We start from the raw sequence: 27,880 nt of genomic DNA, 5'->3' as shown, positions 1-27,880 counted from the left end.
GACTTTGTTTATAGTTTTTAATTTATTTTTTAAATCTCTGCCCAGCGTGTGGTTTGAACTCTTGAGATCAAGAGTTGCATGCTCTTATCAGGCACCCCATTAATTGTTTACATTTTTAATATAATTTTAAAATCCTGGATCCCAAGAAGTCTTGGCTGGAACTTCTTTTTCTTCATAACAAACAATTTCATCTCCCACTTTAAATTCTATCTTTTCTTCACTTAAACTGAGGCCACAATCCATTCCAGTTTTGATGACTGAAACGTCATCTTTATGGTGTTTCAATGAGGTTAATGAACCTTAAGAAAATACAAAAAAAAAAGGTACATATATTGAACAAATAATAAATATTACTAAGTGCTATATAGTCTGGTAGAAAGGAAGTTTTAAACACAAATTCTTAAGTTTTACAGTCCTATCATGTTAAATGATAGAACTAAATACTAGGGAAACCAAAGGAAAATGGTTTGCTGTAAACAAGATTTGGCTTATAGCGAAAGATAACTATATCTCCCATTTCAAAGGCAGACTAACTGCAGAGGATTGGCATTATACTTGGGATTTAATGAGATAAACCTAGTAAAAGACTGCAGGTAAAAGGTCAAAAGGAGGTAAGCAAATACAATGCTGCAGAAAAGTACAGAACACAGCTGGAAAGGTAGTTTGGGGCCAATTTGTAGAAGCTTAGAAAACTAGATTACTGATTTATTGGGATTATTGCTATAGGTTATTATAGATTATCAGAATTTAGAATTTGTAAGGGAGGGAGCCAATCAATGAGACCAGGTTTGAGTTCCCAAGAAGGAATGGCCTGAACCAGGACAGGGGAGTGAAAGATTTCAGACAGTTATACAGAATCAGGTTTTGGTGACTGGATTTGAGGTCTATTAGAAACATTGTGATGTTGCTTACCCTTCCAAATAACATCTCCATTACGGATTAATTTAAATTTTTTTTGTTTTTCTAACTGTCCCTTTTGGACTCTGCAGCCAGCCACAGGAACTTTTTTCTTCCCTTCTGTTACAGAGAAGGTAGCTAGTATAGAAGCCTCACCTTAAGAAAGAAAAGAACATTAAGTGCACAGAGAACAAAAGATTCTGAGAAACACATAATTTCACATATTCTGCATGGCAAGAATTAAAAGTGACAAAAACAACTCATGCAGAGAAAGAAGTCCAGGTTTTCTTTGACTCTGCCAACTTTATTTTCCTGACCACTATTAGAAACATAAACATGAGGGGCGCCTGGGTGGCTCAGTTGGTTAAGTGTCTGCCTTCAGCTCAGGTCATGATCCCAGGGTCCTGGGACCGAGCCCGGCATCACCCCACTCCATCCCCAGTAATCAGGGAGCCTGCTTCTCCCTCTGCCCCTCCCCCTGCTCCTGCTCGCTCTCTCATGCACACTCTATCTCAAATAAATAAAATCTTTAAAAAAAATAAACATGAAATCCCTGGGTTTTCATGGAAAAGAAAACCACAAAAATACATGTTTGCCAAAAGAATGACAAGGGAAAAGTGGAATTCATTTTTTTAGCTAAATAAAATGCACTAGAAGATAATAGTTTTCTGTCTGCTCCATAAAAACCTAGTTTTCAGCTGTCCCTCAATATATTTTCTCGAAGAGATCTGTTGTTACCTGACTTTTTAATCTCCCCATTGGTAATTTATATCCACTTAAGAGCACTAATTCTGACTCAGCTTAATTTTTTTCACGGCAAATTAAATTATAATGACATACTATCACACACTATAATATACCAATTTACTGAGGTTAGTGTTACTTGGCTCCTAAAAACCCTCATATGACTCAAAAGTTTTCCAAATCGCACTTAGCATAAGAACATACAAATCTCTGTATGGTCACATTTAGCAGGTCAGAAAAAATCTAAAATCTCTGGACCATAAGAACAGATAAAATGGTTTAATCAGTCTTGGATAAATTTAGGTTTCCATCTGGCCAAGGGATATGCTAGAAAGAAAATTTTTAAATATGTGATACTTAAATGTAAACTTTCTTCTCATGGTGGATTTCCCTGCCAGTTTCCAGGACAAAAATCAATGGCTTCCTCCACAACACTGTTATATAATCTTTATCCCCTCCCATCCCAGTCTAATTTGTACTACAATTAGTTGTTGATGTCTAAACTTCAGGACCTTTGTATCCTCAGGGCAGAAGCACAACATGTTGCAGACAGCAGGTGTTTATAATACATATATGAAGTTACACTGAATAGATCTATAGTAATTTTTTTCTAGAACAAAAGCTACATATTGGAACAGTGAAGGTATTTCAACAGTGATTTACATTTTCCCCTAAACTCTGCTTTCAAAGTGTTACTTAAGCACCTAAGATATGAATGTTTAACATTCAGTGAACACTCACCTATTGGGTACTCTTGCACAGTGCAGGGCAATCTGCTGCTCAATTCCTCCTGCAAATCCTCAATCAGATGGTAAATGATTTTGTGAAGTTTAATTTTTACTCCCTTTTTTGCAGCAGACTTCTGGATAACATTGCCTGCATTCACATTGAAGCCATATATAACACCTGGCAAGCAGAAAGACAATAAAGTAGCACAAATGTTGCATTAAACACTTTCCTTTCAAGCAGAAACTCAAATCTAAATTTATTTCCTTCTATGTAAATTAAAAGCAAGTAGGGGAGATGAGAAATTCTATCATTTTTTCTCATAAAACTTAGTTTTCAAATTAATGAAAGGATTTTATAAGTTCTATTGTGGCTTGTTTAATAAGGAAAATTTCTTTATGATTTTTATTTATTTTTTTATTTTTTAAAGATTTTATTTATTTGTCAGAGAGAGCGTGCGTGCACAAACGGGAAGGGGCAGGCAGAGCAGGCAGAGGGAGAAGCAGGCTCCCCGCTGAGCAGGGAGCCCGATGCGGGACTCAATCCCAGGACCCTGGGATCATGACCTGAGCCAAAGGCAGATGCTTAACTGACTGAGCCACCCAGGCGTCCCTCTTTTTGATTTTTAAATCCATTTAAGAGACAAAAGTGCCCACAGTGTGCAAGGCAGTATGCTAAACAAAACTTTTATTTTTATACTAGAGAAATAAGAAAACAAAAATTGATTAGGGCTAAAATATTATATTATTTTAATAACTGTATTAGTAAATTATAATCTTATTGTCTACAACTTTTTGCGGTTTACTCGTAAGTATTCAGTTGGCCAAAAGATGCTCAATAATAGTTACTTAATTGGTAAAGTTCAAGAATTATTTTAGAAATGAAAGAAGTTCCATAGAGCTGACCATTTTACCAAAGAATAATACATTTAGGGGCACCTGGGTGGCTCAGTAGGTTGACTCTCTGACTCTTAATTTTGACTCTGGTCATTATCTCAGGGTGGTGGGATGGAGCTCCGCCCTCAGCAGGGATTCTGCCTCTCTCCTTCTCCCTCTGCCATCCCCCCTGCTCACATACTCTCTTTTTCTCTCTCAAATAAATACATCTTTTTTTTGTTAAAGATTTTATTTATTTATATTTAATTGAGAGAGAGAGACAGCGAGAGAGGGAACACAAGCAGAGGGAGAGGGAGAGGGAGAAGCAGGCTTCCCCACTGAGCAGGGAGCCTAATGTGGGGCTCAATCCCAGGACCCCAGGATCACGACCCAAGCCAAAGGCAGATGTTTAATGACTGAGCCACCCAGTGCCCCTAAATAAATCAATCTTCAGAAAAAAAGGCGGGGGAGAATGTATTTAACTGCAAATACTTTGGAGGGAATAAAAAAGCAAAACACTGTTGGGACTCCTGCGTGGCTCATACAGTTAAGTGCTGCCTTTGGCTCAGGTCATGATCCCAGGGTCCTGGGATCAAGTCCCACATCAGTCTCCTTGCTCGGCGGGGAGCTGCCTTCTCCCTCTGCCTGCCACTCCCCCTGCTTGTGCACTCTCTGACACATAAATAAATAAAACCTTAAAAAAAAAGCAAAACACTCTTCCCTTAAGTGAAAAAAAGTAATGCAAACAATTTAAGAGAAAAACACAACCATGTTGAAAGTCTTATCATTAAGAATTCATTCAACACACTATCAACATTTCAGAGTATAATGTAGGCCAACCAATGCCTAGAAAATACTTCGAATTAACCAGCATTACTAAAAATACCTTTTCAGGAGTAGAGGTAACATCTAATTCTAATCAAGTCCAGTCATGAAGTAGCTCCTTCCTAAGTGAGTCATTAATCACTCAATAAAATGTTGGTGCTTTGCTAGGTGTTAGACTTGAAGTGACAGTCATGAGTCACCTTTTTGTACTTTTTGTATATCATAAGTTCAACTAATAAACAGCTCCCCTGCCTTCTAGGCATTTAAAACTAAAAATAGTGCTCGCTTTGGAAGCGCACACACTAAAGCTAAAAACAGCTTTTAATCTAAGAGACATAATTTGTAAAATTACCAATAAACAAGAAATAGGTAGACAAAAGTAAAAGATGAAGTACTGAAGAGGCTGATTACAGTATTAGGAGCATTCAGAAGTCTAAATAAAAGATAACCAACCTTCGATTGGGTGGGGAACTGGGAGGGGGTAGAGGACACTAATCTTCAAAAAAACACAAAACAAAACAAAACAAAAAAATAAGAAACACTACTGGGGCTCAAAAGTTTCCCAACGTTGCAGTACAGGGACAATGAGTGGAGCTATGGCTGCAATACTGCACATCCCATTCAGCTCCATGGCTGGAGCTTGACTACAGCAGGAGGGGTATGCTCATAAGGGTAAATGGCAGACTGACTAGCCAACCAACAAAAGACAGAAGCAAATGGTTCACAGTGTCTTCTAGGGAACACAGTTAAACAAATAGGAAAGAGAATCCTTACCACAAAATGTTTCAGCAAGGTTAACATCATTTTCACTGACATCACCCACACCAAAATGTACTAATTCAAGTTTACACTCATGTGAAGCGTCATAGGTATCCATAATGTTCACAATAGCCTCGACGGAACCATCAACATCACCTAAATGCAGAAGTTTAAAATTACCGGTGTTAAGAGGCATTAACAGACACAAAAACGACAAAAATCTATTTAAAGCCATAACAGAAATGCCATTTACCACTAAATCCACTTTTATTTAGGTTTAGCATTATAAATGTCTATTTAACTTTAAATAAAGTATAATGAACCAAATGTACAGTACATTTACAACAAAATCAGCAAAAAAAATGTTTATTAAAATCTCCCCCAGTAAGGGATGGGCAAAAAGGGTGAAGGAGGGCAAGGGTACAAACTTCCAGTTACAAAATAAGTAAGTCATGGGATATAACGTACAGTATAGCGACTATATTAATAATACTGTATTACATATTGGAAAGTTGCTAAGAGAGTAGATCTTAAAAGTTCTTATCACAAGAAAAAAAATTTTGTAACTATGTATGATGACGGATGTTAGCTAGACAAACTGTGGTGGTCATTTTGCAATATTTACTAATATCAAATCATTATGTTGTACACCTGACACTAACATAATGTTATATGTCAATTATACCTCAATTAAAAAAAAAAAATCTCCCCCTGGGGCACCTGGGTGACACAGTTGGTTAAGCATCAGACTCTTGGTTTTAGCTCGGGTCATGGGATCCAGGCATATGTTGGGCTCTGAGCTCAGCGCAGAACCTGCTTTAGTTTCTCTCTGCCTCTCCCCTGCTTTCTGTTTCTCTCTCAAATAAATAATCTTAAAAAAAAAAAAAAACCTCTCCCTAAATGCCAAAATAATTTTAGCTTAAATTTAATGGCCCAAATTAATTGTGAGAATGAAGAAACACATATATTACATATATTCCAGATATGAGTTGTAAAGTACAATCTTTCCAAAGTCACCTTTAATAATTATAGGAAGTATGTGTGAATCCCCTTCTTCTTTCTCTTTTGACTTTAAGTGTTTTTGTTCTTTTTTTTCTTGGTACTTTAGAAATGATCTCTCCTTCCAGTGCATATTGCCATACTTCTCACGGGCTTTCTGATGTGCTTCTTGGTGTTCCTTTCGCTTTTCTTCTATTATTTTCAGATCCTCTTTATTTTTCTCCTGTTCTCGCTCATACTTCCTCCAGTCAACAACTGCGCGTGCCCTTGGCTTTACAGGGAAAAAACAGGCATTATTTAACTAAAGAGAAACCAGTAACTTATAGGTTAAAAGCTTTGTGTTTTTCCTCCACTTAGCTTAGCTTAACTCATACATGAAACCACTAATTTTATAAATTTCAAGAAACTTATAAAACTTTAATCTGGGGGGCTTTGTGTATAACAGATGATTTAATTTAAAAATATTAGCTCAAATTTTTAAAATTCTATAGCCAAATTCTAAAATGGCACTACTGGCCCCCTCACAAGCCCTTACAATCTACAATTATTTGTTAACACAAATATACTTATTTGGTATAACATTATAGATTAATATTAAAATCACTGTATCATATCTAATATATAGGAATTAAACTTGATGTACCTCAGATTCTACTTCAAGAATTTCATCTCCTGCAGAAGGGAGGTCTCTCCAGCCTACAATTCCCACTGGCATGCTGGGACAGGCCTCATGGATTGTTTTTCCATTCTCATCAAACATTAAGCGTACTTTTGCCCAACTCTTTCCAGCAACCAGAATTGAGCCTTTCCTCAAAGTTCCTCTTTGAATTATAGCTGTAGTAACAGGACTAAAAGGAAAACAAATGTATATATTCTTAATGCCATAATCAGGATGTAAGAACACTTTCTTAAGTAGAGCAAAGATATCTTTATGAAACTTAACTATATAGAATATGAACACACAGGGTTAATCCCACTTCTCAAGCAGGTTTACACACTATAAAAACATTTCTACTTAATTGCCAAAAGGTGGAAGCAAACCAAATGTCCATCAACTGAAGAATAAAGAAAATGCAGTATACACACACACACACACACATATACATACACACACACACACGCACACACACACACAATGGAAAATTATGCCAGCTTAAAAAGAAGGAAAGCCCTGTCATATGCTCCAACATGAGTGAACCTACCTAAAGGACATTATGCTAAGTGAAATAAGCCAGTCAAAAAGGACAAACACCTTATGATTCTATTCATATGAAGTATTTAAAGTAGTCAAAATCAGAGAAACAGAGAACTGAAAGATAGTTCTAAGGGTTGGGGAAGGAAGGAGGGATAAATTAGTGTTTCATGTATATACGATTTCAGTTTTACAGAATTAAAAAGTTCTAGAGATCTGTTGTACAACAATGTGAATATACTTAATACTACTGAACTATACACTTAAAATGGTTAAGATGGTAAATATAATGTTATGCTTTTATCACAATTTTTTTTAATGGAAAAACAAAAACCATTTCTATAAGCTTATGGTAGTGGAGGGTGCAGATAGCTGAGTATTCCGACAGAATCCTAATCCTCTTTCTGTAACTAATTTGTTAAGCAGTGAAACTTCTTGCTGATAGGAAGAAAAATTAAAGAAGAGAAGAGCAATCCAAAGACCTTCCCATATATTATATTAATGGGGAAGGACATAAAGAATTTAGGAACCCTAAAATGTAACAACTGCTATTTCATTCCAATTTTTTGGTCCATGAGGCTTTATTTACCAATTCACTTAAGTCAGTGGGGAAAAAAAAATTCAAACTGAACTACTTACATCATCTAAATGTGACTAGTAGATATATACAGAGAGTTGCTATGGTCTACTGATAAATGCATTTTTTGTTCTGTGTGCTAGTGCAATAAAATGTTTTCAAAACAAATGCTTTGAAAATACTGTTCATGTCTAACAATAATATACAATAAAAATAATACACTGTTATATAATCAAGTCATTAAAAACAATGAAACAAAATTATTAAAAAGCAAGCATTTTAACAGTCCTACCCTCTTCCTTTGTCTGTGAAAGATTCTATTACTGTTCCTTCTACTGGACCAGTGGGGTCTGCTTTCAATTCTAACATTTCTGCCAAAGCAATCGTTGCCTCTGCCAAAGCCATCAGATTATCACCCTTTAATAAAAAAAAGGTGTTAATATACAATAATAAAATATTATCTGTAAATTTATAAATCAGGGTCAGAAAGCAAAATAATCCTTTACAGTTATACTATACTTTTCTCTTTAAGCATTAAAAGCATGAATCAATCATCCAATTAGAAAGGAAACAAGGAAAGGAAGGAGGGAGGGAGGAAAGAACAAAGGAAGGAAAAGCAAGAAGACCTGATCGAGGGACAGATCTTTCAAGGAAGAATGGCTATTTTATTAAAAGGATGGCCACTAGTGGTGCTCCTTACTACCCTTTCATAAACACATGCTTCATTCATTCTCTCTCCTCCATCTGTCTCTATAATTGTGTCTTCTTCCTCTCACTTTCTTAAAATGCTACTCTGCATTTGAAGTTTATCCAACTGAGCAAGCTTTCACATCTATTATTTCATTTGATCAACTTAAGAGTGCTATAAAATAAATAAATCAAACATTACTTACTTATTAAATAAATAAGGAGAAAAAGTATGGACCAGACCCAGGCTTTAAGACATGCTCTGTAATCACCAAGCTGTGCAACCTTGAAGAAATCACTTCTCCCTGGATCTTCTTTCCTCAATTGTAAAATGAGGAAGCTAGATTAGATGATTTGTTTCATGTTTAATGATCTATGTTTACTATGCTTTCTAGGGCTCCAAGATCACACAGCTAATTAAGTGGTGATGGAGCTGGAACTGATGGGCAAGGGATTTTTCCATTCTCTGTGCCAGCGAAGAGATTGCTCAGTTGTCAGAGTATAAGACAACGGGGACAAGTGTAAACAAAGCCGATGAAATAACTTGCTCACCTATCCACTTGTTACTAGTTATTTATTACAATTTACAAAATGTTGCCCTGAAAAGCAGAGCTGGGGTGTTTCTTTGCATGAAGCGTCCTCTATTTCTACTTGGAAAAAAAGGCCTCATCTTACTTCCTGCCACTCCCTCCCAATTCCCTCCACTTCCCAGGAATCGTCTCTGCCACGCCTCCAAGTTTGCCTAAGCAGCTTTACATTTATCTACTCATCTCTGTTACCTGGGCAGAAAAGGTGACCATGTCTTCAAATGTTTTAATCTTGCCATGTGGCTTTCAGAGTACAAGAGCAATTGGGGTATAGTGGAAAGATAAAGCAAGGTGGCCTTTTATGAGTTTCAGAAAAAAAGAGGCAAGGCTTTACTATTAGTGGAGGAATGATTGCTAAGCATCTTAGAGGTAACAAATTTAGGAAAACTAAAGATAAAATGAGACCTAACTAGAGGAAGGTGGCCAAATATAGTACCATCCCTTCAGTGAATGATGAGGGAAAAAAAAAAGTTTTATATATTATGTATAAACCATGGAATATGGTAAGAATGGACAAAAAAGGAAACTGTTACTTAGCAGCAACCTGTATAGGCTAAGAGAATTGGAAAATGCTGTCACAAAGCAGGTATTTAGCTTCCTTGGTGTTTTTCAATCAGAAAATAATAACTGGTCATTTAAAAGAAAATGGAATTCATTATAAATAACATAAAACTTATAGCAATTTAATTCATAGAAACATTGAATCAATCAGTAACAAATTGAACCTAAATGTTTTATCTTTGTATTAGTGAAGTTTTTGTTTAAATCTCCCTTAAATGCCCTAAGACCTATTCTGCATTTTTTCACTATAAAAACAAGTACTTTTTATTACAAATTGGATTTCGTTTCTGCTTAAAACAGTCTTTAGCAGCTTACTGTTACCCTATCCTCACATCGTTTACCATTTGTTCTCATTCTAAGTATCCCATAATAAGAAAAGCATTACGTCTGTACTTCATCCCCCACTGTCCAGCTGTGGAATCCTAGACGGGTGACTAACCTTTCTGAGCCTGCTTTCTAATCTGCCAAACCAAGATAATGATACCAGCTTTGCCTAATACTACAGAAGACTTTTAAACAACAGAAACACTATGTGTCAAGATGTTGTTTCTGTGCACTACGTGCGTTAGGGACAGTAGGCCCATCTGAACACATCATCTCTGAGGTGTCTGCATTTACCGTGAGTGCAGAGATGTGCACTGCTTGGACGTCGCCTCCATAATCCTCACAGACCACATCATAAGCTAGCAGTTCTTTTTTCACTTTTTCAGGATCAGCCTCAGCTTTGTCACATTTGTTTATGGCAAGGACGACAGGAACTGAAAGAGTTAAAAAGAGTGCAGATGAGGAAATCTTCGATACCAGGTAGTGAAAGACACCAACCTTTTCTGGCTTTCTCTTTACCCAGTAGATGTACTAAACTAAAAGACAGACCTGAAAAAAACCTGCTTTAGCCCCCCTCTACACTGCTTTCTGCACATAAAGGATTCTGGATGAGATGTCAAAACTATCATTATAAGCAGATTCTGAATTAAGAACAGATACCTAAGATGATAAAAACCAAACAAACAAAAAACAGCATTTTGGGTAGAGAAAGGCCTACCTTTAAACCTGAATGTAAGATCAGCAACTACATTGAAGATAATCTCCGGGGGGGGGGGGGGGAATCAAGAGAAGATTCTAATCCAATTCTAAACCACTAGATCATCTGTGTCTTCTTTCCAGGAGCTATTAAGTCATTGTCAAAACCCAACATCTCATCCTGGGGTGAAACTAAGTAGCATTATTGTAAACTTTCTTTTAGGATTTACAGTAACTCTCTACTCATACATACTCAGTGACTGACACATAGTAGATTCACAATAAATGTTTGCTTAATGAATGAACCAAATAATCTTATAATCTACCTGTCAATATCAAACATACCCTCCCATTAGAGAAATCACATAAAATGCTATGAGATAATTCTCTGGTTGGGTTTTATCAACTTTGCAATTTTCTCAGGTATCAAACGAGAAATTCACAATAGACACAAAAAAGTTATGCAATCCACAACCTACTATTATGAAAAAGTACATTCCATATGGATGAGCTGGAACTTAACAGGGACGTGAGAACAGGTATAGAAAGAAAGCATGATTAAGAAATTTATCCTATCTCAACTACCTGCTTTGTAATGCAAATCCCTGGCAAATTTATCACTCTCTTCTTTTTGTTATATTCCCTAGAATCATGATGAACATAGCCCATTCCAGTAAGGCAGTTTTGAGGAATTAAAAGGAAAAAGATTAACAATGGAAAGAAGACCAGATTCCAAATGTGGACGTGATACAAATTAACTGTAATTGGAGGCAGTTCCTGCCATTCTCTGGTTCTCAGTTTTCATGTTGTAAGAAAAGAAATGGCCTAGATAGTGACTGTCAACCTTTTTTTTTCTCTTGCCAACAAACCTAGGGGAATATGATGTACTCTCCATCAGGTACACTTTCTCAAGACAGCAATATTTTCTCAATGGGTGTAGGATCATATCGGAATAAGAATGAATATACAAAGTATGTGTGTGGAAGAAGCAAGGGAGAAGATAGCTAAATGATTTTCTAAAAGTTTCAATTTTACACCTTTGATCAAATAAGAACTTATTTAAAGCATATAAAGGAAAAGTTTCTCTTTATTTTTTAAGATTTTATTTATTTGAGAGAGAGAGCAAGCATGAGCAGGGGGAGGAACAGAGGGAGAGGGAGAAGCAGACTCCCCACTGAGCAGGGAGCCAGACTCAGGGCTTGATCCCCGGACTCAGGATCATGACCTGAGTCAAAGGCAGACACTTAACCAACAGCCACTCAGGTGCCTGGAAAAGTTCCTCTTTAGAGAATTCCAGATAATAAATGAACAAGGAATAATAGAATTAGAGTATCAATACTTTGCAACTCCTAATGTATTGAGTTGGTGGATACATGGAAGTTCATTATTCTAGTCTTACTTTTGTAACTGTTTAAAATTTTCATGATAAAAAGTTTATTTTTTATTTATTTTAAAGATTTTATTTATTTGACAGAGAGATAGCGAGAGCAGGAACACAAACAGAGGGAGTGAGAGAGGGAGGACTTCTGGCCAAGCAGGGAGCCCGACGTGGTGCTCAATCCCAGGAGCTTGGGATCAGGACCCGAGCCGAAGGCAGAAGCTTAACGACTGAGCCACTCAGGTGCCCCTAAAAAGGTTTTTTAAAAATTCATTGGAAACCATTAAATTCTCACACCATGCCAAGTAAGTAAACAGTATTGGAACGACTATATTTGTGATCCCACATCCCCAGCTGAATCCTACTACACTCTGCTTAGTAGTTATGTCTGTGGGAAAACAATTCAACTGTCTTTGAGCCTTATCTGTAAATAGGTATAATAATCCTGGGATTGCCAGGAAGATTAAATGAGCTATGTGTAAAGGGCCCCAGAATAGCGACTTTAAGTAGTAGAACCTGTTGTTTTTTTGTTTTTTGTTTTTTTTTTCAAAAAAAGCAACTTCTTTCCTGATACACGTAAGTCAGCCACATGGTACCTTGAGCATCTTTGGCATGCTGAATAGATTCTACAGTTTGTTTCATCACTCCGTCATCTGCAGCTACAACCAATACAACAATGTCAGTGACCTGAGCACCTCTGGCTCTCATTGCTGAGAAAGCAGCATGGCCTGGAGTATCAAGAAAGGTTATCTTTTCCCCAGAAGGCAGAGAGACTGTGGAAACAGAAATCCAAGAACACTAAGGACTCAAATATGTACTTTCTTAATACAAAGGAATATATGTGAAATTATCAAGCAGAATCAACAATTCTTTAAAATGACTTATTCTTTCCCTTAATCTTAATGAGGAACAATACGGATCATCATTTCACACTGAAATATAACAAAGCAGTGAAACCCTTAGGGTTTTCTTTTCATGTAATAATTTCAAACTAAAACTCTATTTCTAGAATATACTTTTCATAAATATACCAACTGGTATCCATTCTGAAGAGAGAACAGACCAAGAGTTATATAGGCAGTCTCCCCTTCATTAGCAAACATCAGTTGCACAACTGCCTTCAACAACAAAGGCAATTTAGTATATGGTTAGGAGCTCAGGATTTAAGCCCAAACCCAGCCTTGAGTGTAAATCCTGGCTTTGCCACTTACTAGCTGTGTACCCTGAACAAGTAATTTAATTTACACAAGCCTCAGCTTCTTTATCTGTAAGTAGGAATATTAATACCCACCTCATGATGTTGTTGTGAAGATAAAAAATATAAAGCATATAAATAAGGTGCTCACCACAGTGCTGAGCACATACTAGGTGCTCAGTAAATGGTAGCTGTTATTTATTATTAGGAACATTATCACAACCTAGCATTGAAGAATTGTAGGTTCATTAAACCAAACTAAGAATGAGCCAGAATAAAAAGGTAATAGAATTTTCTTCTTAAAGAATGTACAAAATAAGCTTTGTTAACCACCTGCTCTATATTTCATCAGACCAATGGCTTTAAGCTTTAGGCTTCCCTTTTACTTTGAATTTGTCTACCTCATACTATGACACTTGGTTTAAGAAAATAGTATGTAGGGTTCCCAGGCACACTGTAAGGTAATATGTGTCCATACCAAGAAAGGCACCAATGTGCTGAGTGATGCCTCCAGCTTCCATTGCTGCCACTTGAGTTTTTCGCAGTTTGTCAAGTAACGTCGTTTTCCCATGATCAACATGGCCCATTATAGTAACAACTGGGGACCTTGGGGTTAATAAAGCTGGATCTGCCTGAGGCCTACAATTAACAGCAAAGGAGTTTCATTTCTTAAATATCTTTATAGCCAGTGAATTGGTTTGCAGTCATCTCTGTGAACTACCATTACAATAAAACCCAACATTCAGCTTTGATTAGATGTAACTATCTTCCTCTTTCGTAAGTACAATGACCTATGGCAAAGTATATAATGACTGCCCACGTACAGTTGGCATCTTCGTAACAATAAGCAGACAGGGTAAGATTTTTAAGTTCAGGATCAATATACATACTCGGCAAACTAAGAAAAATAACCCTCAGAGTTCTATAACCTGAATATACTTACTGATGTTTTAAACATTTTGAAGAAAAGTTTAATCTACACTCCCACGTCATTTTAACGGCAAAAAAATTTTAAGGTATATTTTTCCATTATAAAGTGTGAATGAAACTATGTGGTTTCCTCCAATATACATGGTTAAGTTTTACCTTCTTACAGCATCTTTATTTTCTCTGACTTTGTCCTGTTTTAATTTGCTCCATTTTAACTTCATCCCCGCCTTCTTTACCACTTCTTTGATCCAGACTTCACCTAAATGTGAGTGTGCTTCTAGTGAATCTATGTCAATAGCAGTGTTCATTAAAGCTCCATATACATGATCTGGGTGGAACAGATAAGACCTTTTAGGATCATGAATTAAATGTTCACAGAAGTAACCTCTACTAATAAATATCAATATATGAACAGTACATTCAATGAAGAGAATAACTTTATAAGCTGTTCCTCTAATGTTAACAAATCACAAACAAGCTGAAAGAAAATAATCTTTAAAATATGATTCATTTATATTAACGACATTACTTCATTTATAAATATTTGAATATTTAGGTACCATAAGAATCATCTGAGCTACCAATAAAACATTACATGTTGTATACATTTATACTGAGCAGTTTATCACAGCCTAGTTCTTTGAAAACTTGTAGTTACATATGTCATGCATATACAGATGTGTACACATAGATAATCGATTCTCATTATTCGTGGTGGGTATGTTCTATAATCCCACCACAAATACTGAATTAATAACTACTAAAACATCACTCTAAGGGGAAATACAAGGTTAGGTTCCTAGAGTTCCTGATCACATCTTCATTAGCCAATCAATACATATTACGTGTTTCCGTTTCAAGACATCTTATTTAATATATATTGTCAATTCGGTAACGTTGACCTTACAGCCAAAAGCACTAAACCCAGTACATGAACAAAGTTTATCTAACACATGTATTTTCTCTGTAAAGCACATTACGGCCTTCTTGCAAGTTAGTAACACTAAACATTACTTCATTCAGCACTATGCTTAGGCTAATCAGCAAAATCAACAAAAAGAACAAAAATGTGAAAACATGACACTTAAATAAGCCACAAAATAACGACTGTCATTTTGTCATAAGAGCTAAAGCAAGAAGGCTAAATGTTGCCTTGTTGAACCTCAGCTGGGAATGTGTGATTGGGCAACTCAAATTTTTCACTGCTCCAGGCATGTCCAGGAATGACTGCAAAAGTATTCTGAATATTGATTTGGGGGCTATAAACACATTTTAGAGAATTCGGCAATACAAAATCCCCAAATAACAAGTATCAATTGTATGTATACACGCACACATACACATACACAGTGTTTCAGAATAAACATACATATAATTTATTTATGTACCTATTTAGGGTGTCCAAAAAGTCTTGAAATATAGGAAAAATATTTACTTGGTATTCTTTTTTGCATTTTATTTAATGTACTTTGTTTTCATTTCAGTCATATTTCCCTGTAGATGATAAATGAATGTATCTGTGATGATAATGAAATAAAGTAGATTTATGTTTCTAAACTTTCACTCTTTAAACACGTATTTCGAGAAACAGATGTGAAACAAAGGGATCCCCAAATAAGCAGAATACTATATGAAAAGAATATCCTATTCACTAGTGTGCAGGTAAATGTTTACTCACAAGACTCTCCAAAAAAAAAAATCCCTGATTGTTATAGCATTTCTCAATTTCCATAGTGCAAATACTCCCACCATGGTTGATTACAGCTACCAACATGAAGTCACTGAACACAGAGATGGAAAGAGATGGGCAGTAGCACACCATTTACTCCCACCATTTAGGTACATGGCATAAGTAACCTCAAGAACACAGAAAATAGCAAAACACAGTAAAAATAATTAGGAGTGAGGGGTTTGATGAGTATTTATTACCTTTGTTTATGATTTAATTTTTGTAATGGTTGTTTTTACCAGCTCACATACTTCCTCAGAAGTTAGCAATTGGCCCAAAAGCTGGTGCAAGCCAGGCCCACATATCACTGATCCTACTCTGTAAAGCCTAAACCCTTTCCTATGTATAGCCCCACCACAACCTTTCCCAAGAAAGCACATTTTAAAAGAATGATACAGTGCAAATTTTCTATATGGATATGCACTCAGAGAACAATAAAACTCTAAACATTTAAATTATAATGAGTACAATTCTGTTTCTACTAATGCTAAAATCCCTAATAATGCAGTAACTACAGTTTTCCCTCGTTATCCTAAACTTTTTAAAGTAGCTTATACAGGGCGCCTGGGTGGCCCAGTTGGGTAAACAACTGCCTTCAGCTTGGGTCACGATCCTGGAGTCCCGGGCTCGAGTCTGGCATCGGGCTCCCTGCTCGGCCGGGAGTCTGCTTCTCCCTCTGACCCTCCCCCTTCTCATGTGCTCTCTCTCTCTCATTCTTTCTCTCAAATAAATAAAATCTTTAAAAAAAAAAAAGTAGCTTATACAGAGAATCTCTTTCCCTCTATATTAAATGCATTTAGTATTAACATATTATTTTATCTTTATCCAAGACTTAAACGTTTACAAATAGAAAAGTGCCCAAAGCAATTCAACCAGAAATATTACATCTTATTTTAATTGACCCAGGGGAGGAAAAAAATCTACTCACATTGCTAATATAGTAGTTAAAAATATTTACCATCTTTTTTTTTTTAAGTAGGCTCCATGCCCAGCATGGAGTCTAACACAGGGCTTGAATTTACGACCCTGAAATTGAGACCCGAGTTGAGATCAAGGGTCGGATGCATAACCGACTAAGCCACCCATGTGCCCCCAAAATATTCGCCATCTTTAATTCAAATGAGATGCAAATATAATATTAAATAAGCTTCAAATAGATAACTTTTATTTAAATTATGTATCAATTTTGGGGCTAGAGCACCAATCCATAGGATTAAACTTATATTTTAATTATACTATTTATTTGGCAATACAAAAGGATTATTACAGTTATGGGGGGAGAGGCAATGTTTAAAAAAAATCCTCAGGGAGCCTGCATGCCTCAGTTGGTTGAGCAGCTGCCTTGGGATTTCAGCTCAGGTCACGATCTCATGGGTCCTGGGATAGAGCCGCCTCAGGCTCCCCGCTCAGCAGGGAGTCTGCTTGGGATTCTCTCTTTCCCTCTCCCTCTGCCCCCTCCCCCCGACTTGTGCAGCTCTCTCGCTCTCTCTCTCTCTAAAATAAATAAACAGATAAAAAAAAGAAAGAATCCTCATCTTTAAGTGATAAATGCAGAAATAATTATGGGTTGAGAGATTAATAATTGTCACTGGCTTATGCATATATTATACTTATTATTCCATTCTTTCTGCTTTCATATATGGATGAAAACTGCCCATAATAAAAGTCTTAAAAGTCACATCTATTATCAATATTATTTATAAAATTATATCAATACAGTTTTCTTTGGAAAAATTATCAATGATACAGCCATATGTACTTGTTCTCTTAAAGTTTTTTTAATAAAATGATTACATAATCCCCTGCAAAGTTATAAAAATGCAAGACTAGGTGAATTTTCTATTCTTTGCAAGGATGCATATGTACAAAGAGTGGTAACACTTTCAGGCAGGAAACACATTAAAATCCTAGCTCTGCTGTAATTTATAAAATAACAATTCTTGAGAGATAATTTGGTCTGTGAATAAGAGCATGGCCTCTGTAGCCATACTCCCTGAGTTCAAATCCTCACTCTACCACATACTGTGGCAATTATTTATCCTCTCCATGCCTCAGTTTCTCAACCTATAAATAGGGGTAATAATTACATCTACCTGTAGTGCATTGTGAGAATTACATGAGTTAATATATATAAAGTACTGGTACATAGTAACAGCTCAATAATATGAGTTATTATTTTTTTTTCCAACAGTCTGCCTTGTCACTTTATTTTGCTACAATGATAGGCTATTTCTTATTTACTGAATTTTATTTTATTTTTTTTTTAAAGATTTTATTTATTTATTTGAGAGAGAGAATGAGAGATAGAGAGCACGAGAGGGAAGAGGGTCAGAGGGGACAGACTCCCTGCTGAGCAGGGAGCCCGATGTGGGACTCAATCCTGGGACTCCAGGATCATGACCTGAGCCTAAGGCAGTTGCTTAACCAACTGAGCCACCCAGGCGCCCTGAATTTTATTTTTTTTTAAGATTTTATTTATTTATCTGAGAGGGAGAGAGTGCTCACACAAGCTGGGGGAGAGAGGGTAAAGGCAGAGGGAAAAGCAGACTCCCCACTGAGCAGGGAGCCTGATGTAGGGCTCGATCCCAGAACCCTGGGATCTTGATCTGAGCCGAAGGCAGATGCTTAACCGACTGAGCCACCCAGGCACCCCATTTACTGAATTGTAATGTCACTTTATAATGAGAACTCAAATTTTGTTCCAATAATCCTAAATTGGTAATAAATACACCAAGAATGCAATGAAGGAATTTAAAAAAAAAAAAAAAGGACAATGATGCTATACATTTATAAATAAAAATAGTGGGTGCCTGGGTGGCTCAGTTGGTTAAATGACTGCCTTCAGCTCAGGTCATGATCCCGGAGTCCTGGGATTGAGTCCTGCATCAGGCTCCCTGCTTGGCGGGGAGTCTGCTTCTCCCTCTGACCCTATTCCCTCTTGTGCTCTCTTTCAGTCTCTTTCTCAAACAAATAAATAAAATCTTTAAATAATAATAATAATAAATAAAAATAGTATTATTAAAAGTTACTACTAAAAATATTTTTCTGCTGGCACTACAGATATTGTTACGAGTGAAAAAGAAAATCAGAAATCACAGACAACAAAGGGAAAGTAAGTAAATATAAATACGGTCCTTCAGTCCAAAAACATTCTTTGGACTTACTCTAAAAGCCTATAGAATTTCTGAGAAACAGGTGCCTGGGTGGCTCAGTCGTTAAGCGTCTGCCTTCGGCACAGGTCACGATCCCAGGGTCCTGGGATCGAGTCCCACATTGGGCTCCCTGCTCAGCGGGAAGCCTGCTTCTCCCTCTCCCACTCCCCCTGCTTGTGTTCCCTCTCTTGCTGTGTCTCTGTCAAATAAATAAATAAAATCTTAAAAAAAATTTTTTTTCTGAGAAACAAGGGTTAGTGCAGTTAAGAAAATATTTTCCACTTTTATTAAAAGCAAAATCTTAGAGAACTATATTTGGCAAAGAGGTAAGAAACTAATAAGAGTTTGTGACCTAGAGTGAAAAATACTGGAATGATTTAACATCTTTTTAAACCATCAGTCTAATTTTCATCTTTGAATGTCTTGGTCTCATTGCAAATAAAAATGCCAGGTATTCCATTTCCCATATTTTCCTCATAAAATTATCTGACCCACCTACGTCTTTTTTCATTGCTCTGGCCAGTTCCTCAATAGTCATTCCAATCCATACCTCCACCTCCTTTTTGGATTTTGTTGAAAATAACTGAGATTTCTGTGATCTTTCTTCCTATTAAAAATTCAGGACGCATACAGAAGGAAAAAAAAAACTTTAAGTGACTGTAGATTTATTCTGGAATATCTTACCATAATAATGGCTATTTCTACCAACACTCCCACAAGTAGTTAAACCTCAGACTAAAATTTACAGTCCTGCACCCCTAATTCACTAGTATATGCTAATTTCCAAGTAATCAAATTCATCAGCATTACTGAACAACAAATTAGAACTTCCCTTCTTCACAAAGATTTACTGCCTGGAGTGCAGCATTAAGGAATAAAGATTCTGGAAATTACAAAATACCCAAAATGGATTTCTACTCATGGCTATAGGCACTTTCATCTCAGGCCAAATAATTAGTAACTGATAGAAATCTATACCTACCTTCTTGGTTACTAGAAGCCTATATTGAGATAAAGCCGCCCCAATGAGCCGGTCTGTTTGCCAGGGCCGGATGCAGAGCTGAGCTGTCCACACCGGGTAAGCAGATGAAAACACATGATTCCATTGTGCTAACATTCTTCTTTGACCTAGGCTGTGCAGCTGCCTAAAGACAGTGTGAAATCGTAGCAAGTTCTCCAATTTCAATATCTTCTGGTTCATGTTTCCCCTGGAGAAAGTTTTAAAATAGTATCTTGGTTAATATGAAAATCAAGTTAGCAAATATTAAGTGGATATCTACTCCATGAAAAACACTGTGCTGGAGTTAAAACAATAAGTAGAGCTAGAATCCTGCCCTGAAAGAACTCACAGCCTAATCAGGGAGATGGAATTCCATACTAACTACTCTCTAGATGTTAACTATCATTATTGTTAATGTTCCTACCACAATAGAACTGAAATACAACTTACAAAGGGATTTTTTTTTTCATTCTTGAAACATCAACTAACCAGATCACAACTAGAGAGATTTCTCTAAAATGCAAATTTGAGCTCATCAGCTCTTTGCTAAACACCCTCCAGTGGCTGGCCACTATCCCGTTTCAAAAAAATATGCTATATATATAAGGACTCATTATCTGCCCTCTGCTAACCTCTCACTTCATGTCTTACACTCTTACAGTTCCCTCTCTCCTATCTCCAAACTTTTGTTCTTCTGACCCCCTGTAATCTCCAATGGCTTGTCATCTCATTTTTGAACCTTTGCATATGCTATCTCTTCTTGGAATTGTCTTTCAAGCCTCAATATTTTTCCCTCTTCCCACCTCCCCCTCCCCCCAAAAAGATGCTTTAGAGAGGGAAGAAGGCACCTAATAAATATCTATTGAATAATGCCTTCTGAATATTATTCTTGGAATGAAAGAAGAGTTACCTAAGAGAAAACTGCAACAGAACTCAATGGTGTAGTTCAGAACTCAAGAGTATAGTTATTTTTCTCCTTGAGTCTTCTTTCTGCTTTCAGTACTGCATTTCTACAGCTCTGCTTTTCAGTTTTTAAAGAGCAACTAAAATAATGTGAGATGTACGTTTTTTCTCCTCAACAAACATTTCCTGAGTACCATCTTCGAGACATTACATTTGAGGATGTTGATTCAAAGTTTAATGAGCTAGAGTCCCTTCCTTCAGAACTTCCTGTCTTTAAAGAGCTCCAATATAAGATTTTCAGGCACAGGAAACACCTAAAGAATGGCACATTTTAAAAAATCTTATTTAGGTACATGTCCCTGGCTTAAGAAGTGAAGGGATTCTTTTAGGGAAAAAATTTTAATGAGTCTAAAACCAGACCTGACAAGGCCATAAATTAACGGAATGGAAAGAAAAGCACTACATGGAGACTAACCAAAGCACAGATAACTGAGGCAGGAATCAGAAAAACACATTGGGGGCAATAATCCAGCTGTGAAAACTGAAAGGAACCTTACTCGCTACTTCTATTCCAAGCTCCTCATTTCACAGAAAAGGAAAATGAATCCAGAGAGGTCAAAAATATTTCTCCAATGTCATACCACCAATTAATGACAGGCCTAGAAGACAGGCTGTCTTGCTCCCAATTCGGTGTTCTTTCGCAGCTAGGATATTCTTATCATGGAATCTGAAAAGAGATGCTGGAAAGACGTGGCTGCGTTGGTGGAAACGGCCGAATGTAGGAGGTGTCAGCCTTGGAATTTATCCGAAAGGTAAAAAGAAGTCATTGTAGAAAAATGACGGCCCTGGTGTGGCTTCGCCTCGAACCCGAGCCGGGCAGCCAGGTCGCGCGGGGAGTGGAAGCCAGCCCGCCGCTTCGGCGAATAACGCTTTCGCTACGCCTGAGGCGGGGTCATGCAGGGATTAAACGCCCCGCAGAAAGGCTTCCGGTCGCTCAGTGTTTACAGCCGGTGCCACTGCCACTTCAGGCCAAACAACACACGCTCCCCGGGACGACGCGGCAAAGGAACCCCACTCACTTCGCTCCTACATTAGGCCTGGGCGTCCGGATTCTGAAGCAAAGTTGAGCTCACCTTGCGGACCCGGTACTGCCTTCGGTCAGTCCGGCAGTCCGTCCCCGAAAGGGTCCCCGCCGGACTTCCGGTACCGCCGGAAGGGGTCCTTCCCGGAATTCGGAAGCCCGAATCTGAAATAGCTGCGGCGGCCAGGAGTAGGGTTGTTGGAGGTGCCCCAGTGAGCCCCCAGAGGATAGGAGGGGATAGACGCTACTTCAGCCTGTGGCCGCCTCCCAGGGTCAGCCTCATGTCGGCAGTCGCTTCTGCAAGTCCCTTCACTTTTCTGGGAAGTCCCTAACTGCCACCCTGGGGCTTGAGCGGCCTTGGTGCTGAAATGTGGGAGAAATGACACATACCTAAGAAGGAGGGAAAAATGCAAGGGAACGTGGTGATGGAACCAGCTAGTACTGGGCGAGAGGCGCCTTCCCTTTTAAAAGTCGCCTCATTCGTTAGCCAGAGTTCCAGTCTCAGTTCATTCCCCGTTGTGCAGGCTTGGGCACGTTATGTAAACTCTGTGCCTCGGTTCTGCACGATGGTAATGATAGCAGCTGCTTCATAGAAGAGCAGTAAGGTTTTTAAGAACATCTGGTTCATAATAAGGGTTTGCTGTTGCGACTATTACAGCCTCCTCCCAGAGCACTCCCACTAATTGATCGGACATGATGTCTTTTGGCCTGTCCCTTTGACCACAACCTGCACCAGTTCTCAAGAGTATAAGTATTGTTTTAACTCTGTCCTTCAGGTCTAACACTACACTCGGGTAATGATACAGTACAGAAGAGTTTCTTACTCAAAAGCATACTTACCATTACCTCCCTCCCTTAATCTGGCCTCCTAACTCATGCCTCCTCCCCTTGATTTTTTTTTATTATTATTTTAAGATTTTATTTATTGGGCGCCTGGGTGGCTCAGTTGGTTAAGCGACTGCCTTCGGCTCAGGTCATGATCCTGGAGTCCCGGGATCGAGTCCCGCATCGGGCTCCCTGCTCAGCGGGGAGCCTGCTTCTCCCTCTGACCCTCCTCCCCTCTCATGTACTCTCTCTCTCACTCTCGCTCTCTCAAATAAATAAATCTTTTTAAAAAAAGATTTTATTTATTTGTCAGAGAGAGAGCAGAAGCAGGGGGAGCCGCAGGCAAAGGGAGAAGCAGGCTGTCTGCTGAGCAAAGAGCTTGATGCTAGACTCTATCCCAGGACCCTGGGATCATGACCTGAGTGGAAGGCAGACACTTAACCGACTGAGCCACCCAGGTGTCCCTCCTCCCCCTTGATTTTTTGTCTTCCCACTGCCTGCCACAGGTGTGCAATCGGCGTTGCTGAATGATTAATGGAAACCTCTGTCCTGGAAGTTTTTTTTAACAAACCTAACACCCAAACACTTGAAAACTATTAAAGTTCATTCCATTTGCTATCATTTTACTTACCATTTACAGACACCCACTGAAGTACAATTTCTACAAGAAATTGTTCTTTGCTTTATTTGCTTTACCAAGCCCTTGAGAAACAAGCAGGAATTGGTTGGTAGAATATCAAAGTAGTGGTCATATCTCCCCCACCCCCGAATTTTAAGTGAAAATAACTGATACTTTTCTAATCATGAAGATATACTAGTGGAAAATTCAAGCAATATTTCCACTCCTCCAAATATATAAAGAAAGTGGCTAAAAATCAAACAAAAGGATGAGGGCAGTTAAAAAACAGAGGAGCCAAGCTATAAGACCACCTAGTGGCCAAAGCTGGCAACAGTTGAGCAACAAAATAACACCGTGTTGGGTTACAACCCCAAGTATCAAATAAGTATACATGCATTCATGCTGATATAAAGAAATGACTGAATGAATAAATAGAGGAGAAGGGACAAATTCTTCCTACAGAAGAATTCTATATAATACATGTATATAACTGCCACTAGGAGGTAAATCTTAATTCATCTCCACTTGAGTGAGGGCTTACTTAGTGATTTGCTTCCAGAGAATAGAGTATGGAAAGGGAAAAACAGTAACTGGCAGACACCATCTTAACCAACTGACCCAGGTAAACATCATCAGTGATGTCATGTTGGTATCACATGCCCCCTAAAATGTGTGATGAGGACATTTTATCTCTGTAGCATCCTTCCAAAAACCCACAACTCTACTGTAATCATGGGGAAAACATCAGACAAACCCAAATTGAAGAGCACTTTACAAAATATCTGTCAAGGTCATGAAAAACAAGAAAAGACTGTCACAGGTCAGAAGAGGAGACATGAGGACTATATGTAATATGGAATCTTGGATACAATCCTGGAACAGAAAAAGCACCTTAGTGGAAAAACTAGTGAAATCTGAATGAAGTCTGTAGTTTAGTTAATTGTAATACCCCAGTGTTAACTTCTTAATTTTCATAATTGTATCATAGTTAATATAACATGTAAACATTAGAAAAAACGGGGTGGAGGACATTTGAGAATTCTCCACTGTCTTTGTAACTTTTCTATAATCTAAATTTATTCCAAAATTTAAAGTTTCTTCTTTAAAATAGAAAGTGAATCAAATCCTAAATCCCACCTATCCAGAGGTAACCAATTTTATTATTTTGGTGAACATCATTCATTTATCTCTATGTATAAACACATGTACACATGCAATTGTATATAAATAATATTCATACTATAAATGCTGTTTTTGATCTTTGCAAAAATATATAATGGAAACCTTCCATGCTGATGAACATAGATCCATATCCTTCTTTTTAAATAACTGTGAAGGATCCCATTGTCTATAAGTGCCATACTTACATAGCCACGTATATAGGTTGTTTCCAGTATTTAACTTATAAACAATATTGCATTGAATATTCTTTTTTTTTAAGATTTTATTTTTAAGTAATCTCTACACCCAACGTGGAACTCGAACTTACAACCCGAGGTCAAGATTGCATGCTCTACCGACTGAGACAGCCAGGCACCTCACAGTGAATATTCTTGAGTATATACCTCTGCATGCCAGTTCAGTTCTTTCTCTAGAATAATGCCTAAAACTGGAAGCTCTATTTCCTTTCACTGGAAAATGGTATTTACTATCTAAGCTCTGGGTGTTAGGTGTCTTCATTGTTATTAGAGTTTCACTGCTCTCAAGCTCTCTGTGGACAAAACTAGGGAATATATCAAAACTAGGGAATATATATATACACACACACGCACACATTTCATCCATATACATTGAAAATCATGAGTTCTTACTAGTATCACCAATTCCGATCTAAGACCACAGGTTCACTCTAGTCTTTTCCTTTTCTAGGTTTGTACCTTCCTTCTCTGGCAGTGAGAAACTTGACTTTCATCAACCTTGACGTATTTAATTATTTGAGCAATTCCCTTGTATGAAACTAATCTTCAACTTGGCCACCATCCCCTTCCTTGAGCTTTTTTCTCCCCACCTCTTTTCAGCTTGGACTCCCCAGGCCAATCCACCCCTTGAAGTAGATATCCTCCACACCCTGATTGGAGTAAAATGTTAAAATTAGGGGAAACAGAATGAAGGACATTGGGGAACTCTCTCCTCTGTCTTTGCAACTTGTCTGTAAATTTACATTTATGCAGAGGGAGCAAGTTGAAAGGCAGAACTAGTAAAAGTTCAAGCCATTTGCTAGAAAGGGAAGGGCTTCAATACAGTTGCTTCTTTTTTTTTTTAAGATTTTATTTATTTATTTATTTACTTGATAGAGAGAGCGGGAGAGCACAAGCAGGGGGGAGGGGCAGAGGGAGAAGCAGGACTAGATCCCAGGACCCTGGGATCATGACCTAAGCCGAAGGCAGATGCTTAACTGATTGAGCCACCCAGGCCTGGCCCCTGTTTTGGTTTTTTTGTTTGTTGTTTTTACTGTTCTTTCGATTCAAGTTTGCTCATCAAGTGTATTTTATGTGAAGTACCAGACCCCCCGGCACACCCCATTCCTGCCCTACATCTATGGATGCCTATCTTACTCTCACCTCTAATGGCTTTAGGACTAAATTGTTGAGAAAGGGGAGGGATACAGAAGGCGTCTTATTCCCACCTCATCTCATGTCCTTTGCTGGCCTTCTAAAAGTCTGATCATGGGGCAACTGGGTGGCTCAGTCATTGCGTGTCTACCTTCGGCTCAGGTCATGGTCCCAGGGTCCTGGGATCAAGCCCCACATTGGGCTCCCTGCTCAGTGGGAAGCCTGCTTCTCCCTCTCCCACTCCCCCTGCTTCTGTTCCCTCTCTCGCTGTGTCTCTGTCAAATAAATAAATAAAATCTTAAAATAAAATAAAAACAAAAGTCTGATGATATTAACCATGAAACAAAACATGTTTGGACACAGGAGGAGCCAACTTAACTACAAATAATATTTCATATTGCCATCTTCTTGTTGCCATCTGCGAGTCATTTCTCAGAACTATTAAATGATAGGCCATAAAATACACTTGATGAGCAAACTTGAATCGAAAGAACAGTAAAAACAACAAACAAAAAACCAAAACAGGGGCCAGGCCTGGGTGGCTCAATCAGTTAAGCATCTGCCTTCGGCTTAGGTCATGATCCCAGGGTCCTGGGATCTAGTCCTGCTTCTCCCTCTGCCCCTCCCCCCTGCTTGTGCTCTCCCGCTCTCTCTATCAAGTAAATAGATAGATAAATAAATAAATAAATAAATAAATAAAATCTTAAAAAAGAACCAGAAGCAACTGTATTGCAGCCCTTCCCTTTCTAGCAAATGGCTTGAACTTTTACTAGTTCTGCCTTTCAACTTGCTCCCTCTACCAACCTTTTTCTTGCCTTTCAAAATCTTGATTGAAAGCTCCCCTTAGGGGCTAGGTCACTTCAATATCCAGACCGACTATAGTTCTTGGTGATAATTAGGGCTAGACTGCCTTCTGAAAAGGGGCAAGGCGATTGCTGCCAACCTGGAAAGACAGTGCTACAAGGAGCTACATTCATTTCACAGGGCCTCTTCTAGCAGGAGGACATCACAAGGAACAACATAAGAACAAGCGTCTTCCAAGGAGCAACTGGTCAGGGCTGCAGGAAAGCAGACCAAAATGACAAGATTTAAATCTGTTTTGTTTTCTGTCTCAAGTGTCATTTGTTGGCTTCATAAAGCAAAGAAACCCTGCAGTAAAAAATTGCTAGAGAAATGGTGCCAGGAATTTTTAAACTAGAAAAGACTTGAGAACCTGAATCATGGCAGCCTAAGATTATCCGTAATAGTTTTAATCCTCACTTATCTCTTCATTGCCAATTTTACCAGTCACGTAAATATTATATTTAATATTTTATACAGCAGTTGTTCTTGGTGCATTAGCAGATTTGAGGCCCACTGATGATTCAGTTTTTCTTTTTCTTTCTTTTTTCTCTTTTCTTTTTATATTTCAGTTTTTTTCTTTAAAAGGAGCGAGTTGTGTACAGGGGGATTAAATGCTTTATAGACAAGAAAAAAAAAACTACGCTAGCACCAACTTACTCACCATCCTCCTCGTCTTGCTCCTCTTCCTCCTTTTTCTTGCTTTTTTCGGCCTTGCTGACTCCCTTTTTTGCCGCCTCAGGTGTCCCATTGGCTCAGTGTGCAGTGATGTCTTTTTCACATTTTCCCTGCAGCCTGGCAGCCTTCTTTTCACGAGGCTGCTCGTTAGCCGCAGCAGCATTACTCCACATCCCTTCCAGTTTCTTTGCAATGTCACCAGCGGATGGACCAGGACGTTCTCCTTCGATTTTAGGGCAACACTCAGAACAAAATGAGATAAAGGCCACAGAAGTCCTATTGGGTGCATTGGGATCCTTGAACTTCTTTGTTTCTCCTTTGGGGGGGCATAAGTTTTCATTTCTCTTTCACAACCGGCCTTGTCCGCCTTTGCCACATCTTCGAATTTTCCTTTCTCTTCCACCCCTCTGAGTGTCTCTTAGAAAACGCTGAGAAGTTGACTGAAGCATCTGGGTGCTTCTTCTTGAGCTCCTGTCGGCAAGTTTGTGCAAAGAATGCGTACGATGACATTTTGCCTCTTGGCTTCTTAGGATCGCCTTTGCCCACGTT

At 38.1% G+C, this 27,880-nt stretch overlaps 1 protein-coding gene and 1 pseudogene across 7 annotated transcripts; both read right to left on the bottom strand.

The window, feature by feature from the left end:
- Window positions 1-3: 3 nt before the first annotated feature.
- On the bottom strand, window positions 4-21,935 carry MTIF2 (mitochondrial translational initiation factor 2). Of its 7 annotated transcripts, none has more exons than XM_028103955.2 (14): window positions 21,870-21,935; window positions 19,816-20,041; window positions 19,329-19,440; window positions 14,109-14,280; window positions 13,501-13,661; window positions 12,424-12,600; window positions 10,048-10,187; window positions 7,887-8,011; window positions 6,469-6,673; window positions 5,844-6,096; window positions 4,842-4,982; window positions 2,383-2,547; window positions 913-1,053; window positions 4-299 (listed from the first exon to the last, which is right to left on the bottom strand). In XM_028103955.2, the coding sequence occupies exons 2-14, from the start codon at window positions 20,032-20,034 to the stop codon at window positions 127-129; spliced, it is 2,184 nt and encodes a 727-aa protein (XP_027959756.1). In that variant the 5' UTR covers window positions 20,035-20,041; window positions 21,870-21,935; the 3' UTR covers window positions 4-126. The 7 variants fall into 7 exon arrangements, with proteins under 7 accessions (XP_027959756.1, XP_027959755.1, XP_027959758.1 ...); XM_028103954.2 differs by having other exon boundaries at window positions 21,816-21,908; XM_028103957.2 differs by lacking the exon at window positions 21,870-21,935 and adding an exon at window positions 21,378-21,754.
- On the bottom strand, window positions 21,895-27,880 carry LOC114209705 (high mobility group protein B1 pseudogene; annotated as a pseudogene).

Source organism: Eumetopias jubatus, unplaced genomic scaffold, assembly GCF_037043125.1.
Source record: "Eumetopias jubatus isolate StellerSeaLion01/CBP00866 unplaced genomic scaffold, mEumJub1_p1.0 scaffold_9, whole genome shotgun sequence".
Classification (NCBI taxonomy): Eukaryota; Metazoa; Chordata; class Mammalia; order Carnivora; family Otariidae; genus Eumetopias; species Eumetopias jubatus.
This window is presented reverse-complemented; position numbering and strand designations above follow the sequence as displayed.